At 37.1% G+C, this 20,063-nt stretch overlaps 1 protein-coding gene across 8 annotated transcripts in view; it reads left to right on the forward strand.

The window, feature by feature from the left end:
- RGS7 (regulator of G protein signaling 7) overlaps positions 1–20,063 on the forward strand; it is a 487,100-nt gene that overhangs the window by 391,164 nt on the left and 75,873 nt on the right. For all 8 annotated transcript variants that reach the window (XM_070768115.1, XM_070768112.1, XM_070768111.1 and 5 more), the window contains 2 exons: positions 11,043–11,149; positions 18,344–18,395. In XM_070768115.1, coding sequence (XP_070624216.1) covers positions 11,043–11,149; positions 18,344–18,395 — 159 coding nt within the window. The remainder of the gene's footprint in view (positions 1–11,042; positions 11,150–18,343; positions 18,396–20,063) is intronic.

The raw sequence follows: 20,063 nt of genomic DNA on the forward strand, positions 1-20,063 counted from the left end.
ACATAAATTACTCCATTTTTTTTTTTTTTTTTTGATGGGGAACTTTGTCCATATCCTCCACTTATTCAGTCACTTATTTATATCAGCATGAACCTCTGGGTTTTTTATACTTCCTCACAAAGTTTGGGAGAAGGAAGACAAGGAAGATTGAAAAAGAATCCTTTTTTATTGATTGTTGAATTTTATTTGATAATATTTCATTGAGGATTTTTTTTATGTTAGTAGGAGAAAGTGGCCTGTCATTTTCCTTCTTGTAATGTCTTTCTCTGAGTTTAGTATTTAGGTAATACTAATCTTATAGAAACTGTTAGGAACTGTTCTATCTGCTTGTAATTTTCTGGAAGAAGAACTGGTAGCACTTCTGGCCTAAATATTTGGTAGAATTTACCAGCAAAACTTTCTAGAACCATTGCTTTTTTTGAAGGGAGGTTACTATTGATTCCTCTCTTTGAAAAAATAGAGCTTTTCAGGTTACCTGTTGCCTCTTCTGTATGTTTTGGTTTATATCTTTCAAGTAATTGATTATTTTACTTAAGTTATCAAATTTGTGGGCACAGTGCTGTTAATAGTGTTATTTTATTATCTTTTTAATATTCATAGGTCAGTAGTAATGATCCACAGTGTCTCCCCTATCATTTCTGATATTGACAATTTGTTTTTTCTTCTTTTCCTGGTTAGCCTGGCTGGAAGTCTATCAATTTCATTGATTTTTCTCTATTGTTTTCTGGTTGCTTCTGTAATTTTATCCTTTCTTTAGCTTTAAATCACCCTTCTTCCTCTAGTTTCTGTGAAACTAAAGTCCCACCTTAGGTTATTGATGCATTTAGCATTATAAATTTCCCTCTAAGCGCTGCCTTTGCTATAGAATACAAGTTTTGATAAATTATATATTCATTCAGCTCATTATAATGTTTAATTTCTCTTGAATTTTTCTTTGACATATGAATTACTAAGATGTGTATTATTTATTATGTGTATTATTTCAAACTTTTGGGTATTTATCAATTATCTTTATTTTATTGATATTTAGTTTAACTTTATAATATATGTAATTCTATTATAATCATACTTTGTATGATGTTTATTCTTTTAAATACTTTAAGATTTGTTTTATGGCCCAGAATGTGATTCATCTCTTTGAACATTGATGAATATTTCATGTATGTTACAGAATAACTCTGCTATTGTTGGATAGAATATTATATACACATCAGTTACATCAAGTGATGGATAGTGTTCTTCAGGTTCATCTAAGTCTCACTGATCTTTTTGTCTGTTTTATGTATCTATTACTGGAAGACTGGTGCTGAAGTTTACAACTATAATAATGGATTTGTATATTTCTCCTTTCAGTCCTATCACTGTTTGCCTTACATATTTTGACACTCTTAAGTTTATAGACATTAACTTGTTCTGTCTTCTTGGAGAATTGACCTCTTTATGATTATTCATCATCCTCCTTTAACTCTGACAATCCCCCTGTTATAAAGTTTGCTTTGTCTGAAATTAATATATCTACTATAGTTTTTGCAGGGAGGGAGTGGGGATTCCCTGGTAGCTTAACTGCTAAAGAATCCACCTGCAGTGCAGGAGGCCCTGGTTTGATTCCTGGGTTGGGAAGATCCCCTGGAGAAGGGACAGGCTACCCACTCCAGTATTCTGGCCAGGAGAATTCCATGAGCTGTATAGTCCATGGGGTCACAAAGAGTCAGACATGACTAAGCTACTTTCACTTTCATAGTTTTTTAAAGAAAGCATATTTTGTAGGTTCGTTGGTCAATTCCTTTAAGTTAATTAAGGTAAAGAAACCTTTTAAAATTTATAAGCTAATAGTTACCAAACAATGCAAATTTGTTTGTTAACCTCAAAATTATCAATGATGAATTCAGCAAGGTAGCAAGATCCAATATTAAAATACAGAAATCTGTTTCATTTCTTTATACTAACATTGACATATCAGAAAGAGAGTCAAAAAACAGTACTTTTAAAAATCGCATTAAAAAATAAAATATTTAGGAATAAACCTGACCCAAAAGTTGAAAGACTTACATACTGAGAACTATAAAACATTGATAAAGGAAATGATTCAAAGAAATGGAAAGATATACTGTGCTCTTAGACTAGAAGAATTAATATTGTTAATATGTGCATACTATCCAAAGCAGTCTACAAACTTATCGTGATCCCTATTAAATTACCTATGACATTTTTCACAGAACTAGAACAAATAATCCAAAAATTTATATGGAACAATAAAAGACCCAGAAGTGTCAAAGCAATCTCAAGGAAAAAGAACAGGATGCTGTTCTGAACATTCTGCTGGATGCAGAATCCTCCCAGATTTCAGATAGTACTGCAAAGCTGTAGTACCCACAACAGCACAGTATTTGTGCAAAAAGAGACATATGGATCAATGGAACAGAATAGAGAGTGTAGAAATAAACTCACACACCTATGGTCAAAAAATCTTCAGCAAAGGAAGCAAGAGTATACAATGGAGAAAACACAGTCTCTTTGGCAAGTGGTGTTGGGAAAGCTGGATAGCTGTATGTTAGTCAGTGAATTTACAACACACACACACACACACACACACACACCATACACAAAAATAAACTCAAAAGGGCTTGAATGTTTAAATATCAATAGAAGGCTTGACATTGTAAAACTCTAGAAGAGAACATAAATTAAACATTCTCTTACATAAATTGTACAAAGACAATAAAAATAAAAACAAAAGCCATTAAAAGGAATGAAACAATTTCATTTGCAGAGCTGTGGATAGACCCACTATCATACCATATAAGAGTGAAGTAAGTCAGAAAGAAAAAGAAATACTGTATATTAATGCATACATATGGAATTTAGAAAGATTGTACCAACAATCCTACACGCAGGGCGGCAAACGGGAACTTCTTTAACCTGGAAAACGAAAGAGTCACCTAAGTCCAGGAAGTGCAGAGAGTCCCATACAGGATAAAACAAGGAGGAACATGTCAAGACCCATGCTAATCAAAATAGCAAAAATTAAATATAAAGAAAAAGTATTAAATGCAACAAAGGAAAGGCAGCAAGTAATATATGAGGGCATCCCCATAAGATTTTCAGCTGATTTTGTAGCAGAAACTCTGCAGGTCAGAAGGGAGTGGTGTGATATCTTTAAAGTGAGGAAATGGAAAAACCTACAACCAAGAATACTCTACCCAGCAAGGCTCTCATTCAGATTCATCAGAGAAATCAAAATCTTTACAGGAAGAAAAGCTAAGAGAATTGAGCAATACCAAACCATCTTTACAACAATTGCTAAAGTAACTTCCCTAGGTGGGAAAGGGACCAGCAACTTACTTTCTACATATATAGACTGTTAAACAAAAAACTTATGGGGAATGCAAACTAAAGAACTACAATATATACACAAGCAAAAAAGGAAAAAGCATCCCAAACAGAACACTAAAGATGGTCATCAACAAGAGAACAAAGAAGAAGGAAGGAAAAAAGACCTATAAAAATGAAGCCAAAACAATTAAGAAAATGGCAATAGAAGAAAATCCCTGGTGGTCCAGTGGCTAAGACTCTCTGCTCCCAATGCAAGGAGCCCGGATTCGATACCTGATCAGGGAACTTCTACATGCCGCAACTAACTACATGCCACAACTAAGAGTCGGCCTATACCTGAAGATCCCACATGCCACAACTAAGATCCAGTGCTGGCAAATAAATAAATATTTTTTAGACGAAAATGGAAATTTTGCAGAATGTATATTGAACTTTAGAAGGAATGTTGCTTTACACTGTAATTTATTATTGCCTTGGCTCTTGTGATTATTACACTTTCCTTACACTATCCTTGAATAAACTCAGTGTGATTTTTCTCTCCTCTGAATACTGTTCTACCACCTAACTACACATATAAATAAAACAGAATCTTGTTGAAGTGTGGCTCATTTTATACAATGATGCACCTACCAGTTTTACAAAAGGATATACTGTGTCAGTGAAATGAACATCCTGATATAACATAGTTACCAGATACCATGTTTCTTAAACCAGTCCTCCACACCGATATCACAAAGATATCACCTATGGGATATCTTTCGCTTTTAAAATATTTCAGCGCTGTTCTTCATATTGAAATAATTTCCTAAGCTTTTGTACTTACCCATATGAGGCAACTAGGCTACTCTACCCTGTGTGTGATAAGGGCCATTGATGTATGATCTTATTACTCTCAGTACTACCTTTTAATGAGTTTTTTTTTTTTTTTTTTGAGTCCTGGGAAAATATTATGCTTCCTTAAGAAAGCACCTCCATTGTGTCTGCTGGCGCCGCGCTTCCTCTGTCACCGTTGTTTTTCAGCATTGCCAGGTTCTGTGTCCTTGCCACCCTCTGGTCTTTCCCACCCTCTCTTGAATTGGGGGAGTTCTCACTGATCTGTTGCATTTTCATGTTTCAGATTGTAAATCCCATGTGCAGAATATGTTACCTTTGGAAAATTTGTCCTATAACTATGATACCAAATCTTTAGAATTGGGGTAGTGTTCTTTGCTTCCTAGGAATAAATGTAAGTGTATTCCAGAGCAGAATCATCACCTATACACTAAAGATTCCAGTTGGATCATCTGGAGGACTTTAAAGAGTGTTCAATTGGAAGTGTTCAATGTGATCTGGAGCGTGGATCAATACCAGCTACCAGGTTCCCCACTGCCTTTTCACTAAGTGCTTCCAAATGTGTTCTCTCATTAATATTAGCCAACTCTAATAACTCACATTTTGGGGCTCTTCTATGTGACTGGCCTTATTTTAAGTATTTCTCATTTATCTCAATTGATCCTCATGACAATCTTTTAACATCAGTGTTTTATTATTGTCTTCTTTCTACAAATGAGGACTCTAAGGTCCAGAGAATGTATCTTCTGCCCCAGTTATACAGCCAGCACATGAGGGAATCAGGGTTTGAACCCAAGCAGCTGGCTTGCATATTCTGGTTGCTTCACCCCATACTGGGCTCCTTTGTTTGGAAATATTATTTACCTGTTTTAATTACCTAGTGTCATCTTCAAAGTTGATATAAATTAAGCTTGTTTTTATTTCTCCCAAGTAAAATCCTTTTATATCATCTGTATACCATATTATACACTTACAAACCCTGGTTTGTGAGTACTAAAAAGCAAGTGGCACTTCATTTTCCTATGTGAAAACGATGTTTTTTTAGAAAAGGAGGAAAGCCTGAATACTTACTGCTTTCACTAACTCTTAGTAATGAGAAGATAACCTTAACCTCAGAAGTCCCTATTGTCATTATTTCACTTTTATTTGACCTTGTTGGAGAAAAAAATCTGCATATGTGATTTTTTGCACATGATTCATCTTACCTTGCAAATGCCTGTTCTATAAAAGTATAATATTTTTAAATATTTCTATAACCACTTCCCTGTCTTCTTAGAGAATAACAAGTTTAACAAAATCTTTCCTTTATGACTCAGACACATGAAGATGAATGTCTGTTATTTTATTAATACTGTTTAATGACTTACCTGTGACTACTTTTTAGCTTTTCTTGCCTTAATGTCATATTATCCACTGTCTTTTTTTCTGTCTTGAGTGGATTTCCTTCTAAAATACTTCTCCCCATACACTAATCATACTTGCTACATCATGTATGCTGTGTTGATAAATGAATCACATTTGCTGATTTATATACCCATAAAATAAAAGTAAAAATGCATAACAGAAATACAAATGTAATTCTTAGTGAAAATTATTATTATTATTTTCTTGACTCAGAGGCATTGTTGTATCAGTGTCAAAATATAGGGTATATCTGGGAGGTACTGAGACTGCCAGCAGTGGGACTGCTGGATAAAGAAAATATACTGAGTTCTGAAAATATGTTATAATTACAAATTTAATATAGAAATATATATATTTCTACATATGGAAATACAGAACTGAACAACACAAACCTCTTTTATAGTATACTTTTTATCCTTTTGACTTTCTGAAGTAGTTATGGTTCCAAAGCAAATTACACCATGTAGAATTCCTTTTGCTTTTAAACGATTTTGATAATTCTATTATTTAAAGGTTCGAGGTGAAGTAATGAAATTAGTACATCTGGCTTAACACAGCCACATTACACTGTTCACATAGTAACAGTTGTTTAGAGATGCAGTTTTACTCCTGAGTTTGTTCATGCTTGAATATCCAGATGAAAAATAAACTGGAGTCTTACAGTAAATTTGTTGTTGAACTTTATTTAGCTGTGTGGGTGATGTGGATAACACATGTACAAGATGATTAATTATTTTGCTGAGAAGCATAATGATGTGGAGCCATCTGCTGTGCCATTATTGGGAGGGTGATCTTGATAGATTACCCACTAAATTCTTTCAACACTTAGATCCAAGACTGCCAGTAGTCCTCCAGATTCTCGTTAAATTAAGGCTATTGTGGAGATTCAGGAGCAGCTGGACCATGTGGAAAAATGTCTCCATGTTGTTATTATCAGTAATTCAACCTTGCGAAAACTATCTCAAGCCCACTCTAAGATCTTTTAGTGGGATTTCAGCCATTTATATCACTGTTATCTTTTCCCATATAATATACCCACAACAATCCCACTTCAAAAGCTTTAAAAGTATTTTGAAAAGATGTTTTGAACATCTACATTATCTTGGCAGAGCTTCTCAAATGAAGACAAGCTCAATGATGGAGGAGCTTCTCAATGATGACAAGCTCCTCATCATCAAACACACAATAGCTTGTATTTTTTGTGCAATACTATGTTTTTAAAATTCCATATACCATTTATTCATAAATTTGCTTATTCACTCATTCAGCAAACATCAATTCAATAGCTACTTTTGCTATTGCTATGCTAAATGCAAGGTTATAGTCTTAAATGAAACAAAATTCACCATGATGCCCTGATTTTTATCTTAGCATTCATCTTGTCCTGGAGTCATGTTCTCTGGAGGTCCTGTGACAGAGCATTATAACTCCTGTAATCTCAAACTTTCCAGGTTACTATTTGACCAATGAAATTAAAATCATTTTAAACGGTTTACCTGTGGCAGATTCATTTTGATATATGAAGACCAATACAATATTGTAAAGTTAAATAAAATAAAATTTAAAAAAATTAAAAAAAAGAAAAGAAATTCAGTCCTCTTAAATATTAAGTTAAATAGTTTGACTTGACCTCTGCGTTGAACTTTGTGTGGGCCATGTAGAAACTGAATTTTGATCTTATTGATACTCTCACAAATGTGTATCTGTTGGATTCAGGGCATTTAAAAAACCTATCAAAAACAATTTTCCTTATTAATAAAATTATGAGCCTGAGAATATCTTAGAGGGTTGTAAAATGAGAATATATATGATTAAACCCAATAAAATGGAGTATTTGTACCTCAAAAGCGGGAGGCTGAGATTGCTTGCTAATTCACTATTATTCTTTCCAGCAAGCATTTAATGCAGGCCTAATTACGATAGTGAAGAAAGAATTCATCTTGCTCTCTAGAAATGTTTGATTTATCATATAATTAGTAACTATTGAATACAGTAAGAACTTATTCATTTTCTTCTGATTTTCTTTTCTTCAGCTTCCCTATATTTAGTTTCACTATGTTTTTCTAATCCTCATCAGCATGTTAGCATCTTTTTTTTTATTTGGTGTTTCTTTGTTTTATTTTAGTCACACTCTTTCCTGTGTTTAGAGTTGAGAAGCTCTTTACTGTTAATCTTTCTGGGCATCTCAGTTTTCCTTTTTGTATCTATATTCTGAAAATTTCCTCATGTGCCATGACTCAATTTCTCTTTCTGGAAAATAGGACTAATAATATTTTCCTAGGCCACAGATTGTTGGAATAAAATGAATAAAGACGGTTGTGACAATATAGGTACTACCTACCTAGCAGATAAGTAGGCCACCTGACTTTGAAATCCTCAAAAATTGTTCTTTCTAGTGCTGCCAACATGAGTAACCAGGGATTCTGAACATGACCCAGGCTGTGAGCACCTGCTCATTGTTATAGGCCAGCACGCCTCACAGATATGCTTGCCATTTTAGTTTTATAAATAACACACAAAAAGAAGATGTGACTGGCTGATGCTATTTAGGAATGCCAGATCCTCTCACTCAGCCTAGTTAAAGACCAATTATGGAAGTGGATTTCCTGAAAGTACTTTGGAGAAAAGTAAAAATCATTTGGTGTATAAGTAATGAAGCACAATGTGCTCTGTGCTCAGTTGTGTCCAATTCTTTGTGACCCCTTGGACTATAGCCTGCCGGGCTCCTCTGTCTATGGAATATTCCAGGCAAGAATACTGGTGCAGTTTGCCATTTCCTACTCCAGGAGATCAAACCTACATGTCCTGTGTCTCCTGCATTGGCAAGCGGATCTTTTACCACTGAGTCACCTGGGAAGCCCAGTGAAGCACAAGAGCTACCATATACTGAGTATCTACTATGCACAGGATACTAGTCCAACTTCTTCTCTTTAAATTTTTTTTTTATTTTTTTTAAATCATTTTTATTTATTTATTTGGCTGCATCGGGTCTGCACGTGGAATCTGTCCACATGGTGCCTGGACTCTAGTTGTGGAGTACAGGCTCAGTAGTTGTGGCCCACAGGCTTAGTTGCTCCAGGGCACGTGGGATCTTAGTTCCCTGACCAGTGATTGAACCCACACCCCCTGCATTGCAAAGTAGATTCTTTACCACTAGGCCACCAGTAAAGTTCCCCAACTTCTTTATATATATATGTATTATTTGATTTTCGTATGAGCTGTGCAGGGTGGGTTTATTACCTGTATTAATGGATAGGAGAGGCACTGCTACTGCTAAGTCACTTCAGTCTTGTCCGACTCTGTGCAACCCCATAGACGGCAGCCCACCAGGCTCCCCTGTCCATGGGATTCTCCAGGCAAGAACACTGGAGTGGGTTGCCATTTCCTTCTCCAATGCATGAAAGTGAAAAGTGAAAGTGAAGTCACTCAGTCGTGTCTGACTCTTAGCAGCCCCGTGGACTGCAGCCTACCAGACTCCTCCATCCATGGATTTTCCAGGCAAGAGTACTAGAGTGGGGTGCCATTGCCTTCTCTGCAGAGAATTTAAGTAACAAAAGCTAAAAAGTGTTTCCAAAGGTTTTGTTCTTCCCATCATATAACACTACCTTCTCAGCTTTAATGACAATCACAGAATATGTGAGTATATACTTATAAGCAGCACAGACTTTGAGAAGATCTTGATTTTGAACTAAAAGGATGCATAAAGGATGAAATCCTTCTTGGTAGAAAAAGAACACTCTATGGAGAGAGGTGTATAACTGATTGGGTGTGTAAACAAGATAACTGGGTCACTTAATAACGGTCTTCCAGGCTCATGGTCAAGAGGATGGTCAGCAGTTGTTCTTTCTTATTGACAAGAATGGTAGAGTGGAGGCTGGAGGTAGAAGTTACCACTTAAAATTTTGCAATATGCTAGATAATATTAAAAGGGGCACTATAGTACCCAACTACAGGTTAAATAAATTGAACAATTATTTCATTATTAGCCAATATAGACGTGTGAAGGGGATAGGAAGAGATTCTTATGCTTAGGTAGGTGGGCCATAGCAAGCAGTTTAGGGACTCAGTACTAGCTGAAGTGTGAAAATTACCTGTGATTGACAGATGGAGATAGAGATAGAGTCCTGGAAAGTCTGTTAGAATCCTAGAGTTAAAGAATCATTTTAGCTGTTTATCTAAAAATAGAACTAAATCTATAAATTGCACATTAAAGTGTAAAAAAGTGTCAGTTGCTCAGTCGTGTCTGACTCTTTGCAAACCCATGGACTGTAGCCCACCAGGCTCTTCTGTCCATGGAATTATCCAGGCAAGAATACTGGAGTGGATAGCTGTTCCCTTCTCCAGGGGATCTTCCTGACCCAGGGATTGAATCCACGTCTTCTGCATTGCAGGCAGATTTTTGACCATCTGAGCCACCAAAAAATTGCACCTAAAGATACACAAACAAATCAATAAACCTAACTTTTTTATTTTCTATATACATATATGCTTATGTTGGACTAAAAAGCTATCTTGAATAGTTCCATGGTTTCTAAGCTTCGAGTTAGCAAACTTTATGTTGTCCCTGCACAAATGCAGTAATAATCCTAGTGAAAAAATTTTCTTATCCTTTTTATTGGGAGAAACCATTGACTGCTCTAGAAGGAGTGTGAGTATTACAGTATTATGTTCCAACTATTTCTCAGACTACTGGGAAAATATAATGTTTTCACTGTTATATAAATCTCTACATAGTCCATGTCTAGAATATTGTATATAGAGTCGTAAAAGCTAGAGCAATCTAGCCAACCACAGACTGCAGGCACACTTAGCGCAGTAGAAATTGTTCTAGATGCCTAAACATTGCCTATTAACGTTATCTAGTAATGATCCATGTCATTAGAAGAATTGTTAATAGTATTGGATATTCATATTACAGGACAGTTCAGTTCAGTTCAGTTCAGTCCCTCAGTCGTGTCCGACTCTTTGCGACCCCGTGAATCGCAGCACGCCAGGCCTCCCTGTCCATCACAACTCCCGGAGTTCACTCAGACTCATGTCCATCAAGTCGGTGATGCCATCCAGCCATCTCATCCTCTTTCGTCCCCTTCTCAAGTTTAAAGTGCTATGTAAATGCCAAATATATTTGTTTGTGGAAGATTATTAACACATAGCAAAACATGTCCCATCTGTAAAATGAAGGAAGCAGATTCTTTGATTACAGAAAGACGTTCAGCTTCAACATTCCATAGCTTTATGTTCTCATGGTCTGATCACGTGCGCGGTTGGTCATTGTGGTCACTATCAGGAAGCAGAGCCATCTTGGTACCTTATGTGAAAGAGCTGAAAGAAGTACAAAGACAGGCTTTTCTGGGATGCTGAGTATTCCAATGTAGGAATGTGCTCAAAAGAAACAAGATAAAATTCTACATGCCTATAAATGAACAGTTTTAAAGAGTTATGTATGTGTTTTTCCATTTGTTTTCATGAACTAGTGGAGGCACTCCATTTGGGAACGCTAATGGCTGCCCACGGCTACTTCTTTCCAATCTCGGATCATGTCCTCACACTCAAGGATGATGGCACCTTTTACCGGTTCCAAGTAAGTTTATTAAAAGTATTATTTAAAAGTAAAAATATGTCTGCATTTTCATTGTTTTTACAGAAATTTTGAGACTTGGCTTATTTTACTTTGACTTGAGCTAGTTAGAATCTAATTAATTAATGATTTGTGAAAACTAAGTTATGTGATGATTGAAGTTATATTTTAAATAAAAAGTTTGGGAAAAATTCAGAGTGCCAGTGGAATTCAGGAAGATGAGACAGTCATCTGTAAATTATATTTATTTGCTAGGAAGGAAGTTGAGAGATGGTAACTAAATTTGTTATACTCTAGACCCTGTGTCATCCAGAGCCATCTACAGTCCAAGCAAACAGTCATGGGAATGCTTAAAGCTCCAGGATAGAAATAACTAATAAATACATATCCTCTGCATGTCTAAGACCTTCTATAAGTCTGTGGAGAAAGGGGCAATAAAGGATGAGATGGTTGGATGACATCACCGACCCAATGAAATGGAGTTTGAGCAAACTCCAGGAGATAATGAAGGACAGGGAAGCCTAGCGTGCTGCAGTCTATGAGATCACACAGAGTTGGAAATGACTTGGTGACTGAAAAAGTCTGTGAAGGACACGCATGATGCTTTGCGTGTGTATACTCAGGAGGCCATCTTAGATAACTTATGAACTGACAAGAGTTATTCTAGGTCATTTTCAAATGAGATACCTATAAAAAATAATTTTTGAGGAAATGATTATGGACTCCAATTTTGGTCATTGGGCACACAGTCGACACTTGAGTTACGATGATTTACCTGAAGTGTATTCTACATTTCATTAGACATTATGATTCATTAGTAACTGACTAGTGGATTCCAGTCTGTAAAATTAAGGCTCATATAATGCCAGAGTTCAAACTCTAGCTCTAGGTTCTTTCAGAGGATTCTTCCCATTGTCCCACTTCTAGACATCGGAGCATCCTTCTCACTAGCTCTGATTTATTGATTAAATAAGTGACTTGAGTGCCTAAGGACTTGCTTGGGGAAACAGAGAACAGAGGGAATATGTTTTGAAAAAAGTTGTTCTCAAAGGTCATTGTCCTCCTAGAGTATTCTCACTGCCACAGAGCACTTCTATCCAAGGAATAATCATTGGATTTTACACTGAATAGCTAGGAAATAATGCAACCTCCTGAAATTGTGATACTGACCTAAGTATTCAAGCAATTGAAATTAGTTGGATCACTTAATTTTAAAAGTCTTTAAAATAATGAAGCTTTATCCTTAGAACAGTTAAATTTTAAGTAATAGTGCTTAAAATAGCTTATTATTAAGTTAGAGTAACTTGTGGTCCTAAGGTTAGCATTTTAGTGAATAAAAATTATTAGTTATTAGAAAAGAAATTTAATATGTGCTACTAACACTTTTTGATTTTTTAAAGGAGTTACTTTGGTATTGCAGGGTTATATTTTCCATAAAATCTTATTTTCTTATATGAATTTTTCATATACAGACTATAAAGTAAACATTTAAGCCTAAATTTTTTTTTTTACAAATTCTAAATAAAAGATATTTTTTGATAAAATACCAATTTTTATCCATCTTCACTGTCAATTTACAAGTAAAATCATCTATGTATAAGATTAATATATCTGTAAGGGAGGCATTGCAGAGAAGGCAGTGGCACCCCACTCCAGTACACTTGCCTGTAAAATCCCATGGACGGAGCAGCCTGGAAGGCTGCAGTCCATGGGGTTGCTAAGAGTCGGACACGACTGAGCGAATTCACTTTCACTTTTCACTTTCATGCATTGGAGAAGGAAATGGCAACCCACTCCAGTATTCTTGCCTGGAGAATCCCAGGGATGGGGGAGCCTGGTGGGCTGCCATCTATGGGGTCCCACAGAGTCGGACACAACTGAATCGACTTAGCAGCAGCAGCAGCAAGGGAGGCACTGAATATAATCTGCATGTGTGTGTGTGTGGCAGGTTGATTCAGGCATGTCTGAGTCTTTGCTGTCCTATGGACTGTAACCCACCAGGTTCCTCTGTCCATGGGATTCTCCAGGCAAGAGTACTGGAGTCGGTTGCCATTCCCTCCTCCAGGGGATCTTCCCAACCCAGGAATTGAACCCTGGTCTCATGTCTCCTGCATTGGCAGCTGGGTTCTTTACCACAAGTGCCACCTGGGAAGCCCTGAATATAATCTACCTCTTGACAATTATTGAATTCAAAAATTTCCCTCAAAACAAACTAGCTGAGGCATGGCTGAAAATTAGTAGTGATGTCTTGAAAGTGAAAGTGAAAATGAAAGTCGCTCAGTCGTGTCCAACTCTTTGCGACCCTATACAGTCCATGGAATTCTCCAGGCCAGAATACTAGAGTGGGTAGCCTTTCCCTTCTCCAGGGGATCTTCCCAACCCAGGGATCAAACCCAGATCTCTTACATTACTTCTAGGTACAGGCAGAAGATTGCCAAGTTTGATATACCTAAATAGATGATCAGTTCAGTTCAGTCACTCAGTCGTGTCCAACTCTTTGAACCCCATGGACTGCAGCACACCAGGCTTCCCTGTCCTTCTCCCACTTGTGGAGTTTACTCAAATTCATGTCCATCGAGTCGGTGATACCATCCAACCATCTCATCCTCTGTTGTCCCCTTCTCCTGCCTTCAATCTTTCCCAGCATCAGGTCTTTTCAAATGAGTCAGCTCTTCCCATCAGGTGGCCAAAGTATTAGAGTTTCAGCTTCAAAATCAGTCCTTCCAATAGATGATAGATAATCTTTTAAATTATATGAATTAATGTTAAATACTTTAATGACATATACACATGTTCAAAATAGGATATAAATATGATATATTTGTAAATCTAATAACCATACAATCTTAAAACCAAGGTTTTAAAAGCAAACAAAAGAAACCTCACCAAAGTCAGGGATAATTTAATTCCTGCTACAGTGTCTACCAAGGCATTAATTAATCTATACTTGAACAGCTCTAGAAATAGAAAACACATTATTGTTCAAGGTATATACTTCCATTTTTGCATTGGTTCCAGGCAGCATTAAGTTCTTTATTACATTAAATTGAAATTCAACTCCATGAAAGGATTTTAAAATTCATGAATTAAACTAGGAAGCCTGCAATATTGTGTTTATAATTGCTTCAGGAAATGATTGAGATTCTGGCCATCATTAGGAATCTGAAGAAGCTTTGGGGCATAAGTTTGAGACAAACAGTTTCACTGATATGCTGCTGCATTGTGTAAATTTTCAATCATGTGATTTTTGTATGCACTGTAAACTTGTAATTGTCTATTCTCCTTAGCTAACTGAAATTGAGATCTGACATGATTATCCAGATCACTTTCATGACTTTCATCACATTAGAATATGTGCCAGAGATTACTGAGTGATGGCTAGACAGTTTTGGATCTGTTTAATCACGCTAAAGAACCCAACTCTGAAAAACAAAGAAACTCATACACTAAAGTGTCCTAAAGTCTAGCTGAACTGTGAAAGTAAATTTTTAAATTCCAGCAAACTATAAGGTTTGTTATTCTTTAAATGTCTTTCGTGCTGTGTCCTGTGCAAGTCACTTCAGTCATGTCTGACTCTTTGTGACCCTATGAACTGTAGCCCACTAAGCTCCTCTGTCCATGGGATTCCCCAGGCAAGAATACTGGAGTGACTTGCCATCTCCTCCTCCAGAGGATCTTCCTGACCCAGAGATCAAACCCATGTCTCTTACGTCTCCTATATTGGCAGGCAGGTTCTTTACCACTAGAGCCATCTAGGGAAGAAATTGTCTTTTCAGTTCAGTTCAGTTCAGTTGCTCAGTTGTGTCCGACTCTGCGACCCCATGAATCGCAGCACGCCAGGCCTCCCTGTCCACCACCAACTCTTGGAGTTCACTCAGACTCACGTCCATCGAGTCAGTGATGCCATCCAGCCATCTCATCCTCTGTCATCCCCTTCTCCTCCTGCCTCCAATCCCTCCCAACATCAGAGTCTTTTCCAGTGAGTCAACTCTTTGCATGAGGTGGCCAAAGTACTGGAGTTTCAGCCTCAGCATCATTCCTTCCAAAGAAATCCCAGGGCTGATCTCCTTCAGAATGGACTGGTTGGATCTCCTTGCAGTCCAAGGGACTCTCAAGAGTCTTCTCCAACACCACAGTTCAAAAGCATCAATTCTTCGGCACTCAGCTTTCTTCACAGTCCAACTCTCACATCCATACATGACTACTGGAAAAACCATAGCCTTGGCTAGATGGACCTTTGTTGGCAAAGTAATGTCTCTGCTTTTCAATGTGCTATCTAGGTTGGTCATAACTTTCCTCCCAAGGAGTAAGCGTCTTTTAATTTCATGGCTGCAGTCACCATCTGCAGTGATTTTGGAGCCCAAAAAAATAAAGTCTGACACTGTTTCCACTGTTTCCCCATCTATTTCCCATGAAGTGATGGGAAAAGATGCCATGATCTTCGTTTTCTGAATGTTGAGCTTGAAGCCAACTTTTTCAGTCTCCACTTTCACTTTCATCAAGAGGCTTTTTAGTTCCTCTTCACTTTCTGCCATAAGGTGGTGTCATCCACATAGCTGAGGTTATTGATATTTCTACCGGCAATCTTGATTCCAGCTTGTGCTTCTTCCAGCCCAGAATTTTTCATGATGTACTCTGCACAGAAGTTAAATAAGCAGGGTGACAGTATACAGCCTTGACGTACTCCTTTTCCTATTTGGAAACAGTCTGTTGTTCCATGTCCAGTTCTAACTGTTGCTTCCTAACCTGCATATAGGTTTCTCAAGAGGCAGGTCAGGTGGTCTGGTATTCACTCCCCTCTTTCAGAATTTTCCACAGTTGATTGTGCTCCACACAGTCAAAGGCTTTGGCATAGTCAATAAAGCAGAAATAGATGTTTTTCTGGAACTCTTTTGGTTTCCTAGAAAAAAATATTGCAATATTAGTAAAGAGTGTTAGTTTTATACCTTTTCCACTTAATGTTGTTGTTGTTCAGTTGCTCAGTCGTGTCTGACTCTTTGTGACCCCATGGACTGCAGCACACCAGTCGACCTTGTCTTTCACCATCTCCTGGAACCTGCTCAAATTCATGTCCGTTGAGTCAGTGATGCCACACACCCAACCATCTCATCCTCTGGCGCTCCCTTCTCCTCCTGCCTTCAGTCTTTCTCAGCATCAGGGTCTTTTCTAATGAGTCGACTCTTTGCATCAGGTGGCCACAGTATTGGATCTTCAGCTTCAGCATCAGCCTCAGTCCTTCTAATGAATATTCAGGGTTGATTTCCTTTAGCATTGACTGGTTTGATCTCCTTGGAAGACCTGAAAACATCTTTCCACATAATATCACAGGATAAAATAGTTTCATTTATTTATTTTTACAGTCAGGAAGTTTTCACTAAGTAAATGATAGAAAAATAAATAAAAATTGTAAGAATACTGGTGAAAACATTCCTTGCAGTTTTGAGGAAAAAAAAAAAGTTATGTGTCTGACCAGTCTGACTAGAGTGTATATTTTTAAAATTAAATAAATATGCTTGCACACACACACATCCCCCAAACTAAAGAAGCAACCCAAAGGGAATAATGCATTCTCTGAGAAGTATCTCAAACACTAGCAGCCCACATGAAAAGAAGATTTTTTCTATTTTGTTTCTCTATGCTTCCCCTAGAATAGTGACCCAATTTTGCCCTCAAATTGGGTTAAGTGAATTTATTTGCCAATGAGGGGGTGCTGTATAAAGCCTTGATATCCCCCTTTATCTAGTGCTTCAACCTTTTTACCCTCTAAATTTGTTCACCTGTATACAGAATTAATATTAGTAGCCTTCTTTATGATACCAGAGCAATTTCCAAGAAAGTATAGAGAGTGAATCAAATCCCCTGGGAGTCCTGAACTGTTTGGAAGGACCCTCTCTCAGAGATTCAAAAAGTTTTCCCAACTACCCTTTTCCCCTCCTTGAGAATCCCTCTTCTAAGAGGCAGAATTATCAAACCAGTAATCAGAGATTGGGCTTCCCAGATGGCACAGGGGCAAAAAATCCGCTTGCCAAGGCAAGAGAGTTACGAGACGTGGGTTCGATCCCTGGGTTGAAAAGATCATCTGAAGAAGAAAACGGCAACCCACTCCAGTATTCTTGTTTGGAAAATTCTATGGACAGAGGACCCTGGCTGGCTACAGTCCATAGGGTCGCAAAGAATTGGACATGACTAAGTGACTGAGCATGCATGCATGCAATCAGAGATTACACCAAATATGCTTGCTACACACAGATTGTTAATGTAAAATTGAAAAATATAATCAAATCCACAAGTCTGGTATCTACAGAGACTGTTCCATTGAATCCCAGGGCCATCATCATCCAAGGAACAATTTGAAAGAGCAGACAGATAGTCATGGAGTTTGCTTAGGGTTTGGAGTCAAGCATGTCCAGCCATCAGGGCTAGAAAAACCCTATCAGAAAATATAACCTGCTGATGATAATAATTGGTTTTCTCAATCAGACAGTTTCTTTATAGTTTCATCAGTCAGTTTCTAGAATTTCACAGAATCATATATATCTATTGTTAAGCAGTCAACTAAGATATTAGTTTAAAAAACTGATCTCTGACTTGTGCAGATTAAAAATTTAGAGCAGTAAGTGTGTCTATGAAGAAATGTTTTTTAAAGTGAAGGAGAAAAGTTGTTTTAATCTAGCTGGATAATGTTGAGAATTGCATTATATAATTAATAGAGCCAAGCAACTGTTTGCCCATCTTAAGGAAAGATTCTGATGGTTGTGCTTTTGGATATATGGAGGGCAACGATGAAATACATGAATCAACAAAATTAATTGTCTAAATATAAACTTATTTCATCATGAGTCTCAGTGAATATAATACTTTGCTTTCAGTCTTTGTGGATTAACACTTCTATTAACACTTCTGTGTAAATAGTGCAATCAGTCCTTTTACCTTTATGTCAGATGACATGCAACTGTAGCAAAGGCACACTGTTTTATATACATGCTGTACTTATTTAGAGGCTGAACAATTGATTAGCAAAGTAAATTTAAAAGGAAAACCTTACAGTGCCTCTCTGAGTATTTTTTTCTAGATAATAAAACACATTGTTAGCAAACTGTTCTAGATAATTGCTAAAGATAAACACGGCTCATAAACCAGGAGCCCCACTAACTCTTCATGTGTTTAACCTAAGTTCCACTTCTTTTCATTCCACAGACACCCTATTTTTGGCCATCAAATTGTTGGGAGCCGGAAAACACAGACTATGGTCAGTGCACTATCTCTTCATTTTGTTGTTGACAATACCATTATGTATGGATAAATATGTGCTTGCATTTTATTGTTTGTCACTGAGAAGAGAATACTAAAAATTTCAATAGGGGGTAATATTTCTAACATTGAATTTATAAATGACCTTGTTTGGAAAGTCACCAAATCTGGTGGCAGCTTATTCCGTGTTATAGTGCCTCCTGTGACTATTAAAAAAATACTTTTCCTTTGAATAGATTAAAGAGCTATAAATAAACCTAAAAGGATTATTATTATTGTTGTTACTCTACTGGAAAGAGTAACAAAGGGGTTCAGAGAGCCAGAATTTTTGTTCACCTCTTCTATTTAGCTATGATTTGTAGTAAGTCCCTTGCCTTCCACACTGCACTTTTCTCACTATTATTTGAGGGATCTTGTGATCCTGTTAGCAGAAGGTTTTGTTAAACATGAAAGGCCAAATGCAAACAAGAGAAAAGATACAGTAGGAAATTCAATCATAGTGAATCAAATTCAGTCTACTTCAAATGAACTCAGTTCAACAACCATGATTTTAATTAAACTCTTCAAGGAAACAGGCTCCTAATAAGTGCTGCTTCTTACATTTTCCTGAAGGCTACAGTTTTAAAACATTGTAATATTTCATGGTTTTTAAATATCATTTTTACGAGTATTTATTGAAGATTTGTTTCAATGCCAAGGGCCATAGTAGGTACTGGGATAAGGAGACTCTGACTTTATCTACACTATTGAGTAACTCATAGGCTAAGTGAGAAAAGAGAATTACACAAAAGAAGTTGCTGTGAAGTGCCTAGTGAATGTTAATAGTGGTATATGTAAAATAGATGGAAGTTTGTAAGAATAAGAGAATTACTTTGAGGGTTTCCAGAGTGATCTCACAAAAGAACTGAGAGCATTTGAGGTGGATTTTAAAAGAGGGGAAATTTTTCAGGAAGCAAGGCAGAGAAGGCATTTGAGGCAGAGAAAGGGCCAGCATATGCAAAGACAGAAACTTGACAGCAATCTGGCTTTCTTTGCCTCCTGGAAAGACATTTGATAGAAAACCATAGGAAAGTCCATAAAAAACCAATGAAGTCAACGCTCATTTTTGTCAAACTTGGATTTCATAGTTCATCCAGGTGGTCATGTGCCAACCAAAAATTCAAACTAACATAACTTACAGAAAACAATCTAAAAACCAGAGTACTTAACAATTAATAGAATAGATGATTCTTTTCTAGTGAGGGGAATGTTGCTTTTTTTCATCCAGGGTACACAGCAGGGTATAACTTCCCTAGTGGCTCAGACGGTAAAGAGTCTGCTCACAATGTGGGAGACCCGGCTTCAATTCTTGGGTCGGGAAGGTCACCTGGAGAAGGAAATGACAACCCACTCCAAGTATTCTTGCCTGGAAAATCCATGGACAGAGAAGCCCGGCAGGCTATAGTCCATGGGATTGCAAAGAGTGGGACACAACTGAGCGACGAACACTTTCAGGGTACGCATTCTTCAAAACTGAGACACTTAAAGAGAAAAGTTACTTAAAAAAAAAAACACAGCTTTCTGATTGGTATGTCTGAGTTGGAGAACTTTGTGGAATGTTTTGTCTATCCTGGGACTGTTCAGTTCAGTTCAGTTCAGTCGCTCAGTCGTGTCTGACTCTGCAACC

The sequence above is a fragment of the Bos indicus genome, chromosome 16, assembly GCF_029378745.1.
Source record: "Bos indicus isolate NIAB-ARS_2022 breed Sahiwal x Tharparkar chromosome 16, NIAB-ARS_B.indTharparkar_mat_pri_1.0, whole genome shotgun sequence".
In the NCBI taxonomy this organism is placed as follows: domain Eukaryota; kingdom Metazoa; phylum Chordata; class Mammalia; order Artiodactyla; family Bovidae; genus Bos; species Bos indicus.